Below are 15706 nucleotides of genomic sequence, written 5' to 3' on the forward strand. Positions count from 1 at the left end.
AGAACTAGTTTCAAGCCCGTGTGATGCACGGATTTGTCTAATATATAAAAAATGATATAGCAAAAGAATGCAAAATAAAACAGTAATAATAGATAAGTAGTAAGAAATGATACAACCTAAGCACGTGTCAAGTATATATATCTATGAATCAAAACAATAATGATCAATATAGTGATAAACAAAATATCTATCATAATCATATCAAGTTGTTAGGTTTCTCAACGCAAAACCACCAAAAAAAATATGTAGTGCATACAAAAGTTTACTAAATAAAGTTTTAGACCAAAATACTAAATATAAGTTCCATACATCATAAATCAGATTGAGATTTTTTAGAAAAGGGCTTGAACTCTCTGTAGAATATTTTAATTCTCCTTTTCTATTTTGATTTGTTTTTGCTTTTTGTTGCTAGACATTTGCGTAGAGATCAAGTCTATTGAAACTGAGTGCTCGACATCAGATTCCAACGAATTTCTCTTGCAAGGAGCAATGTTATCCGACAATGATGCCTGTGTTTCAGTATAACATAATAATTAGCATGTTATTGAGGTGACAAGAAAGGATTGTTGTACAATTAATGTGAAGAGTCAAGAAATTAATAATAAAGCGAAAAGAAATAGGCAATCCAAAGTGATAATGATGAATGTTGTAGCCAGAAAAAGATACTACTGAAAAAGATATTAAAGAATACAAACATGAGGAATGAAAAAGAAAAGCAATACTAAGTGTATTGACTTACATTATCAAGATCATCTTTCTTTTTGTAAGATTCAACTTCATTAGTGAAATATTATTGACATGTCGACTCCTAATGATTTAGAAGGAAAAAATATTAATAATATATTGCTCAACCTCATATATATATATGCAGATTGATACATGAAATATTATGAAGCTTTTTGGGAAGAAAAAATACCTCTCAATATCTGGTAACGCGCACAAACCTCTACAACCTTCAGAAAATTTTTTAGATGTGTGAATAATTATCACAAACATGCATTTGTGAGGTCAGAAAAACCTATAACATATGTTTAGGAAGTTTTCGGAAAATGTCCAAATTATAATGCTTTTTAAAATAACATATATGTTTGAGAAGTAGGTAACCGGTATTCGAGTGGCGTTCAAAGATGCGATAATTCTAAGTTATGTGATTTTCTAAATAAATAATCTCTAAAAAAACACAAAAATTCTATTAAGAACAATTTCTTTGGTCATCTCAATAAAAAAGAACAACTACATAATAAATTTTTACTTAGTTTTGGACACTAATCGGCGTATAGATTGCAGCATGTTCGGTTGCAGATTAGTAGTTTGGAACAAACATGACGCCACATAGAAATTGGAAAGAAAAACTATTTATACAAAAGATATTAACATAGAAAGTAATGTATTGTGGCATGAAGGTCCACATACAAATTGGAAAGAAACATGCAATTCAAAATTTAACATTGATCACAGAAGGGAGAAATACTGAAAAAAAAAGTAATAATTAAACATGACATAAAACAGGCTATTTCGAGAGGGTTGAATTCAAGTTGATACGAAATTCCTTACATGTGAATGCATTAATAATAATCACCACCTGTAATAATGTCTTGTAATAATAATCACCACATGTAATAATATCTTGTAATATATCGAGACGACATACTATTACTCCTGATAACACAACTTCAGCAACAGATCTCTCACAAGAACTGTAAATTGTCAAAAGACTTTTAAGTTTACAGCCATGCACTTCAAAAAGTACTTATAACTAACTTTATTGCTCCATACATGGGAAATATTATGCTAAAAGAGCACATAATTGAAACTCCCATCCTTATAACTAATATCGACATGATTACCACTTCTGTAAAAAACCAAGTAATTAAAGACCAAAGCTGTTCAAACTTCATCAGTATTAAACTACAGCAAAAGATAATAAAAATGATCGGGGGCAATGAAACAATACCAAATACCCCTTGTTGTAAACATCAAGATAATGAGATATTTGGTCCTCTTCTAGGATTGTTAAGAACAGGAAATGGACAAATAGATGCGAGACAAGTCAACAAAACAAAAACCCACCAGCCTAACCAGTTATAACATAGTGACGCAAGGTTGAAGACCCATGTGAATAGTTAGTTCCACAAAAGAATCTAGCAAGCTCATAGTTACCGAAGCAAGGAACAATTATTGACAGGTAGATAACACACCATGCAGAATGGTAAACCTACATATATACTTCCAATTATAAGCTAACAGCGAGCTGGAAGTGTCATCATATAGTACATTTAAAAAAAACAACAGCATCTTGAGAAAAGCTCCTAGCAAGATGATTATCACAGGTTTACATACCAAAAGATCTGTAAGTTTCAGCACTGCAAGCTATATTGATCTGATGAGGACATCCAGGCACGTGCACGGGACTTTCGCCGTGTTTATCAGCGTAGGAGACACCGTATTCCAGCCGTACATCAGATCGCAGGGATATGGTTTTGATACTTTAGAAATTCTAGTTATTTTCAGTTAGTAGTTTGTTTCAGATCAGAATTGTTATTAGTTATTTAGTTTGTTATTGGATAAGATTTAGAGAGATTTGATTGAGTTTTTAAATTCTGTAATATTCTCTATATAAACAGTTGTAATCAGAATTAATGGATCAATGAAAATTATTAAAATTCAGTTGCAATTACCTGTGGCTTGAACGTGTGAAACGGTGTGAAACCCTAGATCGCCGCTTCCCCTCTTTCTGTTCAAACAACCGCCGCCGCTCCTTCCTCTGTCAAGCCGCCGCCTCCGTCCTCCACCTCCGACAGTAACCCCGCCCTCAACCACGCCGCCAGTCCCGAGTTCGACCCCTCTGAAGACCATTCACGCCCCCTCGCCCTCGTCTTCGTCTAACCGCCCGCCGCCCTCGTCGTCGTGGACCCGCGACCACAATCGCCATCGCGATTCCGTCCCCATCGTCGTCGTGACTCCCTGCCCTGTTGTTTGCTCGCATCGTCAACCGTCGCCCTAATTTCCTCAGGTCGGAGATCGCAGTTGACTCAGATTTTCGGGTCTGGGCTTTGCACAGGCCCAACTCCTTTATAATTGGATCAGGTCTGCTCGTTCAGACCACTTCATTTCACTGTGTGGTCTATTTTGGTTCAGTTGGTTCAGTTTGTTTCAGTGTGATTTAAGTCTTGAGTCGTGATTCATTGGTGTATGGCTGACCCTGACGCTGAAGACAACGACCTCGTGCTTGACCCAGAGACTGGTATTATTGATCTGCAGCTTTCTTCGTGGTTCGATTACCGGACGTCCGAGAGTGTTCCTGAATACGTCGAACACGTGACTCATCAGCTTGTAGACAGTGTGGAGAGCAGTTTGGGAATTAGTTCTTGGCATCGACGTTTTCATCCAGACACGCCACTTCACCCCAATTACGTAGCTCTCGGAGGAGAACTCCCGCCACTCAGATTTGGAGTTTTTACACCGCCTCCAGAGGATCCTCCCATCGAACCAGTCCAACCCGACGAAGGTTTAATTTTCTTACGCCCAAGTATTTTCGGAATTGCCATTGTGTGCATGTTATTCTCAATCTTAGTATCAATTGCCATTATGCTGTATTCAGTTTGAATAGTGAGCGAGTGATTCTGCTGCTGAGTATTTCTGCTTGTCTAAATATTACAAATTGAACTGTATTAAGAGAATAAATCATTACATTAATTATCAGAATAATTTTACAAAGGTTCAAACTTAGTACATTGCAACTTTTGCTTAAAACCCATCATTCGCTTCATTAGAATAATTTTACAAAGGTTCAAACTTAGTACATTGCAACTTTTGCTTAAAACCCATCATTCGCTTCATTTTATTCTTGAACTTCCTGCCTAGATTGATCGATTGCAACTTTTGCTTAAAACCCATCATTCGCTTCATTTTATTCTTGAACTTCCTGCCTAGATTGATCGTTGTTTTGGTGAAGCATTGTTGTCACTGATCTTGCACCTGCATTCACATTGTTTCACATCATTTTTGGTATCAGAGCATGGTTCTAGGTTAGGAATTTTATCTTATTTTTAGGTTAGGAAATTGTTTTAGTTAAGTCTTTATAAAAAAAAATTCTCATTAGCTGTTAGTACACACATTTCATCTTTTTAGCTGTAGTGCATGCCCACTCGTAGGTTTACCCTATCGATTAGGAGAGTCAAGTGAGTCAACTAGTGAGTCCAGCATGTCAAGCAACACATATCCCGAACTCCTTAAGCAAATCGCTGAGTTAGCACGACAAATAGGTAATTTAGCCCAGGAGAGCCAAGCGACCCGCGAGATCCTGAATGACAATAACGAGAGATAGCGAGGCTCGAAGAAGCACGTGTTGCAACTCCTCCGCCGAACGATCAAGGCTTTGGACCCATCGCCCCACCACCACAAGGCCAAGGTTATGGACACTTCGTTCATCGACCCCCACATCAACCTGTACCTGACCCGGAAGCACAATACTTGAGGAGCATTAAGGTCAGCGCACCAACCTTTGACGGCAAGCTCGACCCTCAAGCTTTTTTGGACTGGCTAAAGAACATGGATCGCTACTTTGATTGGTACGCCCTGACGGAACCCCAAAAAGTCAAATTCGCAGCTATGAAACTCACCGGACCCGCCTGCCAATATTGGTCCAACCTCGAAACGCTAAGGGCCTGCCAATATTGGTCCAACCTCGAAACGCTAAGGCATATTAGAGGTGAGTTACCAATTACAACTTGGCGAGAAATGGCAGATGAACTGAAACGAAAAATATTAGAGGTGAGTTACCAATTACAACTTGGCGAGAAATGGCAGATGAACTGAAACGAAAATACCTCCCTCCATCGTTTTATCATAGACTGTTAGACAAGTGGCATCGTCTCACTTAAGGAACCAAGTCTGCGAAAGAATATGTTGCACAATTCGATGAATTGTTTACTCGATGCAGCACCATTGAACAAGAGGCACCAATGAAGGTCTTGTCAAAGTTTAGGGCTGGATTGAGAAATGACCTCCAAGCTGAACTCTTTGCTAGAGGAATAGACACCTTTGAGAGGGCTTACGCATTAGTTCAAGATTTAGATGAAGCCAAATCCCATAGGAATCAGGACTTTAGAACTTATTCCTCCCCGTCTTCCCATGCCACTACCTCTAGTCAGCCTCCGAGTCGATCTAACCCTAGTTCTTCCTAGCCTAAAGTCGACCCCAAAGGCAAGGAGCCGGAGAGAGATTTCTCCAAGATCGGCCCTCACGTCAAGTGCTATAAATGCCAAGGGTATGGACACGTTGCTGCGAACTGTCTGACCCGTCATAAGGTTGCTATAATTGATGGACAATACGAATTTGAACCTGAGCTCGATAGCGACGAGTTTATCCATCAAGTTGACGATGATACCGATGATTTCGGGGATGAGGCAGATGATACTGTCTTAGGTTGTCTTAGGCAAATTGAAACTCCTACCGTATCAGTCGTCAGATGCGCCACCTCCTAATCTAAGACTGTTGATGATTGGAGACGTACCTCCATTTTCCATACATTCACAAATGACCTCCAAGCTGAACTCTTTGCTAGAGGAATAGACACCCTTGAGAGGGCTTACGCATTAGTTCAAGATTTAGATGAAGCCAAATCCCATAGGAATCAGGACTTTAGAACTTATTCCTCCTCGTCTTCCCATGCCACTACCTCTAGTCAGCCTCCGAGTCGATCTAACCCTAGTTCTTCCCAGCCTAAAGTCGACCCCAAAGGCAAGGAGCCGGAGAGAGATTTCTCCAAGATCGGCCCTCACGTCAAGTGCTATAAATGCCAAGGGTATGGACACGTTGCTGCGAACTGTCCGACCCGTCATAAGGTTGCTATAATCGATGGACAATACGAATTTGAACCTGAGCTCGATAGCGACGAGTTTATCCATCAAGTTGACGATGATACCGATGATTTCGGGGATGAGGCAGATGATACTGTCTTAGGTTGTCTTAGGCAAATTGAAACTCCTACCGTATCAGTCGTCAGATGCGCCACCTCCTAATCTAAGACTGTTGATGATTGGAGACGTACCTCCATTTTCCATACGTTCACAAAGATTAGTGATAAAAATTGTAAAGTGATCGTGGACAGTGGAAGCTGCATTAACGCGGTCTCCTCAGTAGTAATCACTAAGCTTGGTCTTAAAGTTGTACCCCATCCTAATCCATATAAAGTATCATGGATTAACGACACCGCACTCAATGTCCAAGAGAGATGTTTAGTCCCTCTCCAATTTTCCATTTATAAGGACAAAGTTTGGTGTGATGTTCTGAAAATGGATGTGGGTCAAGTTATTCTTGGAAGACCCTGGCTATTTGATAACGACGTTCATATCTTCGGGCGATCCAATATGCTATTATTCGAGCATGACGGGAAGAAGGTCAAGATCCTTCCGGTTCAACCGAAAGGTAATGACAAGAAGCCCGATCCAAACAAGTTTTCCCAAGGCGTTAATCTAATTGGAGCTAAAGAGATTAATCGTGAACTGTCCAATGGAGCTCCCATTTTCGCCCTCGCCGCTAGAGAAGCTCCTAAAGATATTGCTAATACAGCTCCCCCAGAAGTCGCTCCTGTGTTGGAAGAATTCTCTGACGTCTTCCCTGAGGACCTCCCGGACCAGTTACCTCCGATGCGTGATATTCACACGCAATTGATTTAGTCTCGGGAACAACCCTTCCTAATTTGCCTCACTATCGAATGAACCCCAATGAGCATGCAGAGTTGAAGAGGCAAGTTGATGAGCTGCTGAAGAAAGGCTTTGTGAAAGAAAGCATGAGCCCTTGTGCGGTTCCCGCATTATTAACGCCCAAGAAGGATGGTACATGGCGTATGTGTGTGGATAGCCGTGCAATCAACAAGATCACGGTGAAATATCGTTTCCCCATTCCCCGGTTGGATGACATGCTTGACTTAATGTCTGGAGCCACCATCTTTTCTAAGATTGATCTTAAGAATGGCTACCATCAGATTCGCATCCGTCCTGGTGACGAATGGAAGACCGCTTTCAAGACGAAAGACGGATTGTATGAGTGGATGGTCATGCCCTTTGGCTTGACTAACGCTCCGAGCACTTTTATGAGAGTGATGACTCAAGTACTCCGCCCCTTCACAGGAAAATTCTTGGTGGTGTACTTTGACGATATCCTTATTTACAGTAATTCTCGCGAGCAACACGTGGACTATCTGCGTCAAGTCTGTGCCGTGTTAAGCAAAGAGCAACTTTATGCCAATCCTATGAAGTGTACTTTTCTTACACAACAAGTCATTTTTCTAGGATTCGTGGTCTCGTCTGAAGGAGTATCCGCTGACCCTGAAAAGATTAGAGCTATTGAAGAATGGCCCGAACCCAAGAACATTAGAGACGTTCGAATCTTTCATGGACTCGCTACTTTTTATCGTCGGTTTATCAAGGGCTTTAGTACCATCATGGCCCCTATTACCGATTGCTTGAAGAAAGGTGAGTTCGAGTGGTCAAAAGCTGCTACCAAGGCATTTGAAGAGATCAAGCAAATGATGTCGTAGGCTCCTGTTATGCGCCTGCCCGATTTTTCTAAAGTCTTCGAAATTGCGTGTGATGCCTCTGGTATTGGTATAGGTGGAGTCCTATCTCAAGAAGGACATCCCGTTGCTTACTTTAGTGAGAAGCTGAATGATACTAGGCAACGTTATTCCACCTATGATAAAGAGTTCTATGCGGTGATACAATCTCTTCGACACTGGCGTCACTATCTGCTACCACAAGAATTCGTCATATATTCTGACCACGAAGCTCTTCGATATATTCACTCCCAAAAGAAGTTGAACGCTAGACATGGTCTATAGGTTGAGTTCCTCCAGGATTATACCTACACGATCAAACATAAAGCGGGAGTAGAAAACAAGGCCGCCGACGCACTCAGCCGCCGCATGCACCTCCTCTCCATTTTGAGTGCGGAAGTCACCGGCTTTGAGAAAGTTAAAGACCAATATGAATCGTGCCCTGATTTTAGCGAAGTTTATACTTTGCTGAATGATGGAGTGACCCGTGAGATTGATGGCTTTCTCCTGAAGGATGGATATCTTTTCCATTTTCGCAAGTTGTGTATTCCCGACACCTCTCTGAGAGAATTCTTGATTTGGGAATTACACACTAGAGGTCTTGCAGGACATTTTGGGAATAACAAGACTGTCGAAGCAGTTGAGTGTCGTTTCTATTGGCCAAGTATTAAACGTGACGTTGTTAGGCTAGTGGGTCGATGTCACACATGTCAACTAGCTAAGCAACGTAAACAGAACACTGGCCTGTATACTCCTCTTCCTGTCCCAAATTGTCCCTGGCAAGATATCAGCATGGACTTCGTGTTAGGACTCCCAAAGACCATTAGAAAACACGATTCTGTCCTTGTTGTTGTGGACCGATTCTCCAAAATGGCCCACTTCATACCGTGCTCCAAAACTTCTGATGCTTCTCATGTAGCCAAGTTATACTTTAATGAAGTTGTTAAACTGCACGGGCTTCCGAAAACAATTGTGTCTGATAGGGACGTTAAATTTACTAGTTATTTCTGGAAAACCCTTTGGCACAAAATGGGAACTAAGCTTCAATTCTCGACAGCGTTTCATCCCCAAACGATGGTCAGACTGAAGTAGTCAACAGGAGCTTAGGGAACCTATTGAGATCGCTAGTAGGCGAAAATCTTAGGGATTGGGATCAACATCTACCTACTGCTGAATTTGCTTATAATAACTCTGTTAATAGGTCTACAGGTGTCAGTCCAGCTGAAGTAGTGTATGGTTACAAACCTAGACAACCTATAGATCTTGTCCCCGTGTCTGCACATCACAGAGTATCTGAGTCAGCATCTGCATTTGCATCTCGCATTCATGACTTGCATAAAGACATCAGTATAAAGATAATTGACAGCAATACTAACTATAAAATGCGAGCAAATCTAAGAAGGAGGTTTAAAGAATTTAGTGTAGGCGATTATGTAATGGTCCGGATACGTCCGGAACAGTTTCCTCCGGGAACTGTTAAAAAGTTACATGCACGAAGTGCAGGACCTTTTAGAATTCTCAAGAAAATTAATGATAACGCTTATGTTCTCGACCTTCCTGAAGGTTTTAATATTGGTTCGACTTTTAATATTGAGGATTTAGTAGAGTACAAAGGCCCACATTTTAACCCTGATAACCCACTGGTTGATGAGCCTACCCCTGAGCCTATTTCTGAGAGCTCCCCTTTACCTCCACTTCCCCAGATATCACCTACATATACAGTACATGACATTGATGCTATTATTGATGATAACATTGTTTCTACTAGCAATGGTGGTATCCGCAGGTATTTGGTTCGTTGGAAAAATAAACCTGAGTCTGATGATACTTGGCTCGATCGAGGTGATTTACAGAGGCTGGATCTAGATCTTCTTGAGCAGTATGACAGCCGTCGTGATTTACACTCGACAGGGTCGAGTTCTCTTCCACCTTGGGAGAATGATGAGAACATCCAGGCACGTGCACGGGACTTTCGTCGTGTTTATCAGCGTAGGAGATGCCGTATTCCAGTCATACATCAGATCGCAGTGATATGGTTTTGATACTTTAGAAATTCTAGTTATTTTCAGTTAGTAGTTGGTTTCAGATCAGAATTGTTATTAGTTATTTAGTTTGTTATTGGATAAGATTTAGAGAGATTTGATTGAGTTTTTAAATTCTGTAATATTCTCTATATAAACAGTTGTAATCAGAATTAATCATGAATGAAGATTATTGAAAATTAGTGCAATTACCTGTGATTGACATGTGAAACGTGGGTGTGAAACCCTAGATCGCTCCCCTGTTTCTCTTGTGTTCAAACAGCCCAGCCGCCACTCATTCCTCTGTCGAGCAGCCGCCGCTCCGACGTCCTCCTCGACAGCAACCCGCCCTCAGCCATGCGCCAGTCCGAGTTCGACCCCTCTGAAGACCATTCACGCCCCTCGCCGCTCATCTTCGTCTAATCGCCGCCGCCCCTCGGTCGTCGTGGACCCGCGACCACAATCGCCATCGCGATTCCGTCCCCATCGTCGTCGTGACTCCTGCCCTTGTCGTCCAGCTCGCATCGTCAACCGTCGCCCTCGTTTCCTCAGGTCGGAGATCGCAGTTGACTTAGATTTTCGGGTCTGGGCTTTGCACAAGCCCGACTCCTTTATAATTGGATCAGGTCTGCTCGTTCAGACCACTTCATTTCACTGTGTGGTCTATTTTGGTTCAGTTGGTTCAGTTTGGTTCAGTGTGATTTAAGTCTTGAGTCGTGATTCATTGGTGTATGGCTGACCCTGACGCTGAAGACAACGACCTCGTGCTTGACCCAAAGACTGGTATTGTTGATCTGCAGCTTTCTTCGTGGTTCGATTACCGGACGTCCGAGAGTGTTCCTGAATACGTCGAACGTGTGACTCATCAGCTTGTAGACAGTGTGGAGAGCAGTTTGGGAATTAGTTCTTGGCATCGACGTTTTCATCCAGACACGCCACTTCACCCCAATTACGTAGCTCTCGGAGGAGAACTCCCGCCACTTAGATTTGGAGTTTTTACACCGCCTCCAGAGAATCCTCCCATCGAACCAGTCCAACTCGACGAAGGTTTAATTTTCTTACGCCCAAGTATTTTCGGAATTGCTATTGCGTGCATGTTATTCTCAATCTTAGTATCAATTGTCATTATGCTGTATTCAGTTTGAATAGTGAGCGAGTGATTCTGCTGCTAAGTATTTCTGCTTGTCTATATATTACAAATTAAACTGTATTATAAGAGAACAAATCATTACATTAATTATCGGAATAATTTTACAAAGGTTCAAACTTAGTACATTGCAACTTTTGCTTAAAACCCATCATTCGCTTCATTTTATTCTTGAACTTCCTGCCTAGATTGATCGCTGTTTTGGTGAAGCATTGTTGTCACTGATCTTGCACCTGCATTCACATTGTTTCACATCATGATCTCTCCAACAGTCCAATATGTTTCCAGTTTAAAGCTGACATGTCCCATAACGATAAAGAGGATATCATCTATATGATGCAACGAAATATTTATATGGCATACAAAAGTTTCTGATTACAGGAAGGTTCTTGGATATATGTTGTTCCTATTGAAATAAAGGACTTGTTAGTGTATACGAAGGAAAGATACAACAATCCGAAGATCCATATCATGGAGAATGGTTAGTATTTATTATAAAACGCAGTTACATGATTGTTTACAAAAAATCTTAGAAGATTGGAACAAATGAACACTATCTTTCATGAGAACTTAGTAATGAATTGTTCAACCATTATATTGTTCTGCTTAGTGGTAAATGGGTAGATTGCAAATAATCCCCCACATCTATATTTTCACTAACAATTATCATCCCTCAATTATTTTGCTAGCGTTACCACCTTTGAATTATAGTTAAATAGCTTGCATCAAAATAAAAAATGCAAAACCATAATAGATTTTGACAGTATCCTCAATTTTGACCAATCATTTAATTTTAAGGATAACTTTCACAACTGACTTCTTATAAATGACAGAATACACTCCAACACTAAAGTTTTGCATAAATACCTAGCTAACATTTAGGGGAATGGAATTTACTTAACTTTCCTTGTCTTCTTCCTACAGGTTTCCCTTAAACTTCCCCTACTCTTAATGAAACTGAAACATGCACATGTGATTACTTGGATAAACATGGTCACTGTTTATATTCTAATAATGGATATGTCTTTGATAGAAATAATCTTTTTCCTTGCTTCTTTGCTCAAAGGTATTTGATATATTGAACCTAAAGAATTTGTGACTCAGCAATGACAGTAATAATAGTAAGGGACTAATAATGCATGTTGATCGCGAAGAGGATCCGATGATGAACTTAAGATAAACAGTCGGGCAAGACTGAAGTTTCTTGGATAAACTTGGAGTCTAAGGACATGTAGATGATTATTATAATAGTGGATGTTGATTTCAATAAAAATTATCTTTTTGAATCTACAGAATTTGGGACTTAGCAACAAATTATTTGTTTGGATGGACAATATGAATAATACTTAGAATTACTAAAGGAAAAGTAATAAATGCAATAGTTAGTCTGATTACAACCTATTTATATTACATTATGTTTGGAGTTTTGATATAGTAGCAAAAATGATAAGAAAGGTAGTATAGTATGGAAATAATGAGTACAATTTTACAGTTTCCAAGAGTAATCACCTAACTTTATGACCTAAAATTAAAACTTGTGAATAAACACGAGTTAAGTTAAGACTCAATACCTAAAATTAAAACTTGTGAATAAACACGAGTTAAGTTAAGACTCAATAATGTGGATAATCATTTTTATTAGCAGTATAGTATGAAAGGATAAGGAGAGCAACTATATACTTAGCTGCTTGTTCATCTTATTAAGGTTTTTTTAACAAATCTAAAATTTACCCCTATTTTGCATTATGGTATCTAAATTTATCCCTATTATTTAATTGGATTGTCAATTACTAATGCTTTAACTTGGTACTGATGACCAACTTACTATGTCAGATATCTACTTAGAGATCTCAATATAAACCATAAAAAATTGTTATATAGGTTAGTTTTTGTGTGTGTGTGTGTCCATAAAAGGAAAAAACATAAGTATCTTACATAACATACTCATTCAAAACTAAAATAAAAACTTGGAAAATTAAATACTTAATGTAGATATTTGCAAGGCAAAGCCAACTCCATTAATTGAAATCCAAGTAGCGAGTATTGTCTTTTACAATAAACATCCCTACTGTGAGCTAAAAACATGAGAAACATATAAAACAAAAGGTTTGTGAATTTATAACACCCTTAACATTGGGACAATACCATTAGAAGTTCCGTTTGTTCCACGAATATAACTGCCCATTGCACGAATATTGTGAACAGAAACACCAATTCCTCCAGCAGATTTGCTTATAACAGCACACTCCTTGAGAGTGTCATATATGCCCTCGATACTATCATCTCTCATACAAATAAGGAAGCAGCTGCTTAACTGGCAACATACAATTCCACTTGAATCAGAGGATAATTTCAAACTACCTTCAACTCATAAAAATAAATAAAAGGAAAAAGAACAATACCTGGGGACGAGGAGTGCCAACATTAAATAAGGTAGGAGAAGCATGTGTAAACCACCGCTGTGACATTAGATGGTATGTTTTGACAGCAGAATCAATATCTTCCTTGTGAATTCCAACAGCAACTCTCATCAGCATGTGTTGAGGTCTTTCTACAATACATAGTACATTAAATCCTCACCATATAGTAGTTGAAATAAGATCCACCTTTCTGTATAAACTGTGCAAAATAGCAAAGGCCACATGCCATCTCAATAAAAAACACAAACATTTGTGAGTACATTTTGCTCATCTCATTTTCTAAATAAATAATCTTTAAAAAAACAAAAATTCTATTAAGACCAATTTTTGTGGCCATCTCAATAAAAAGAACTAATTAATAAATTTTTACTTAGTTGTGGACACTTATCGGCGTATAGATTGCAGCATGTTCGCTTACAGATTAGTAGTTTGGCAAAAACATGAAGCCACATATAAATTAGAAAGAAAAACTACTTATACAGAAGATATTAACATAAAAAGTAATGTAATGTGGCATGAAGGTCCACATACAAATTGGAAAGAAATATGCATACCAAACCTTAACATCGATCACAGAAGGGAGAAATACTGAAAAAAGTACTAAATAAACATGATATAAATCAGGCTGTTTCGACAACTACAACATAACAATTGTAACTCCAGCACCACACATATCTATGGCTCGTAAAACCTTGTGCAATACAGTTCTCCTATATTATTCCATGATATTGAGCCACAATTTTTGGTGAACTCTTATAAGCATAAAATTCCAGCATAGTCACAATATATTGATAACCAAAACATGAGCTAAAGGCATCTTCCTAATTTGGTGGAGTAAGAAATTTCCTAAGATAACTGCACACCATTCAAATTTTTAGCTCAGGGAATGTTATTTTAAAAATTGACTTTAGAAGGGAAAACTACAACAATGTTAAAAATCTTTTTACCAATAGAGCCTCCAGCCACTTACAAATCAAAAAATAGCCAATGAATTGAATTTATTCAGAGAGCTTCGTGACATTTGCTCATCCATTAACTTTAGAAACCATCTCTTTCCTTGAAAAGCTAAGATCTATGATTTTCTAAATAAGTAATCTCAAAAAAAAGATTATGCAATAACATATCTTAAAAACATATTGAAAGGAGAAATTAAAAAATATCCCTAATTTTATATGCTTTATATACGTAAACATGACCATAATCGTTCGCCTCAAAATCTTTGAAGAATAATAAAGCAACACATTTTAGCTCTGATCTCCCGATAAAACATCGATAGTTTAAGATTATCGATTGAGAAGAAAAATTTGAAATGAAGCCCTAATTCTAGGCCTTCGATGCATTAAAGTTACCTGACTTTGACCCGAATATTGAACCCTAACCCTAGATGCCTCATCCTCAATCGAAAGCGAGCGGTGTTGTTGATCATGATAGAAGAGGTGAAGTGGTGGAGGCAGTGGAGGAGGGGGGGTAGAGGGAGAGGAGGTTTGTGTAGATCACAGTGAATACGTTTGAAACGATGAGACGAAGAGGAGCACGAATTCTCTGGTCGACAGAGACGAAGAGGCGGAGCACGATTTTTCTAGGAGACGAACACGAAGAGGCGAGCTTGGGAATTGAAGAAAGGGGAAAAAACTGCTTCCTCGTAGTTAACGGCGGAATTCATTAGAGCAATGGAATTGAAGATGAATGTAGAAAAATCTGGAACCAAGCTATAATTACGGTACTGGTTTCAATTGCGGTACTAGGACCAAGCTTTAATAGCGGTGGGGGATTTTTTTTAAGAAAATTTTGAAAAAAGGATAATTTGCCACTTGGCGGTTTCAGGGGTAAGAGTTTTTATATATAGTATATAGATGGGCCAAAGTCTCTCGATGTGAAAAATTTCGTCGCTCATAATATTTGGGGAGAAGCTGGTAATTTTTCACAACCTTCATCATTTGATTTTTCTCTTTTTTCTAAGCTCATCTTCGATCAGCCCAATTCGTGGCCTCGGTTGGGATCTAGGGTTTCTGAACCTAGGGTTAATTGCTTAACTGCGGCTGGGTTGGATGTTTGGGTCAAAAGTTGATGTTTTCATTGCTTCGAATCTATTACAAGTTCAGTCGTTACAATAAACTCAAATAAAAAGAAAAATCGATCTTTTTATAAGATCTCCTTTATACAATAAAAATAAAGATTGTAACTCTTGTCAAACAGCGCAACGGATGTTTATCACCCGCTGCTTGTGTGGGATCTTTGCCTGTGCCGGGGACGTCGATATCCGTGGACTGCCTACGGATCGGATCCGGTTAACAAAAAATTGACAGAGCTCCTACTTCACCAAGGAAGTATTCGCTTGAAGGTCTGAAATCGACCAAGCGAAATCAGTAGCTCTTCTCGAGATTAAGACCAAGCCTAATCTCAAGGAACGGACAGGGGAATACGGGTTCAGAGCCTTCGAAAGCCTTCCTCTTTATGCTGAAGTTCGTCGGGATCTGACTTGTCCTCTGAAATTCGTGCTATACTCTCCAATTCGGCAGTTTTTCGCCCTCTTGATGTTCGCCCCTCGAAATGAGCCCTA

The 15706-nt window shown here is 39.3% G+C and overlaps 1 protein-coding gene across 3 annotated transcripts; it reads right to left on the reverse strand.

Annotated features, from left to right (window-relative positions):
• Positions 873–13300, reverse strand: LOC109826022 (ribonucleoside-diphosphate reductase large subunit-like). 3 transcript variants are annotated; one of them, XM_020392977.1, is made up of 4 exons: positions 13129–13300; positions 12872–13040; positions 10988–11021; positions 2334–2380 (listed from the first exon to the last, which is right to left on the reverse strand). In XM_020392977.1, the coding sequence occupies exons 1-4, from the start codon at positions 13261–13263 to the stop codon at positions 2371–2373; spliced, it is 348 nt and encodes a 115-aa protein (XP_020248566.1). In that variant the 5' UTR covers positions 13264–13300; the 3' UTR covers positions 2334–2370. The 3 variants fall into 3 exon arrangements, with proteins under 3 accessions (XP_020248565.1, XP_020248566.1, XP_020248564.1); XM_020392975.1 differs by lacking the exons at positions 2334–2380; positions 10988–11021 and adding exons at positions 3799–3860; positions 10911–10959; XM_020392976.1 differs by lacking the exons at positions 2334–2380; positions 10988–11021 and adding an exon at positions 873–946.

The sequence above is a fragment of the Asparagus officinalis genome, chromosome 10 (genome assembly GCF_001876935.1).
Source record: "Asparagus officinalis chromosome 10, Aspof.V1, whole genome shotgun sequence".
NCBI classification, from domain to species: domain Eukaryota; kingdom Viridiplantae; phylum Streptophyta; class Magnoliopsida; order Asparagales; family Asparagaceae; genus Asparagus; species Asparagus officinalis.

Bases quoted from the DNA above. Each gene is read 5' to 3' on its own strand.
- LOC109826022 (XM_020392975.1), bottom strand. From the start codon at position 13,263: ATGCTGATGAGAGTTGCTGTTGGAATTCACAAGGAAGATATTGATTCT. The intron at 13,041-13,128 runs GTATTGTTCTTT...GTATGTTGCCAG, and splicing joins TTGGCACTCCTCGTCCCCAG to TTAAGCAGCTGCTTCCTTAT. The intron at 10,960-12,871 runs GTATTGTCCCAA...ATGTGAATGCAG, and splicing joins AACAAACGGAACTTCTAATG to GTGCAAGATCAGTGACAACA.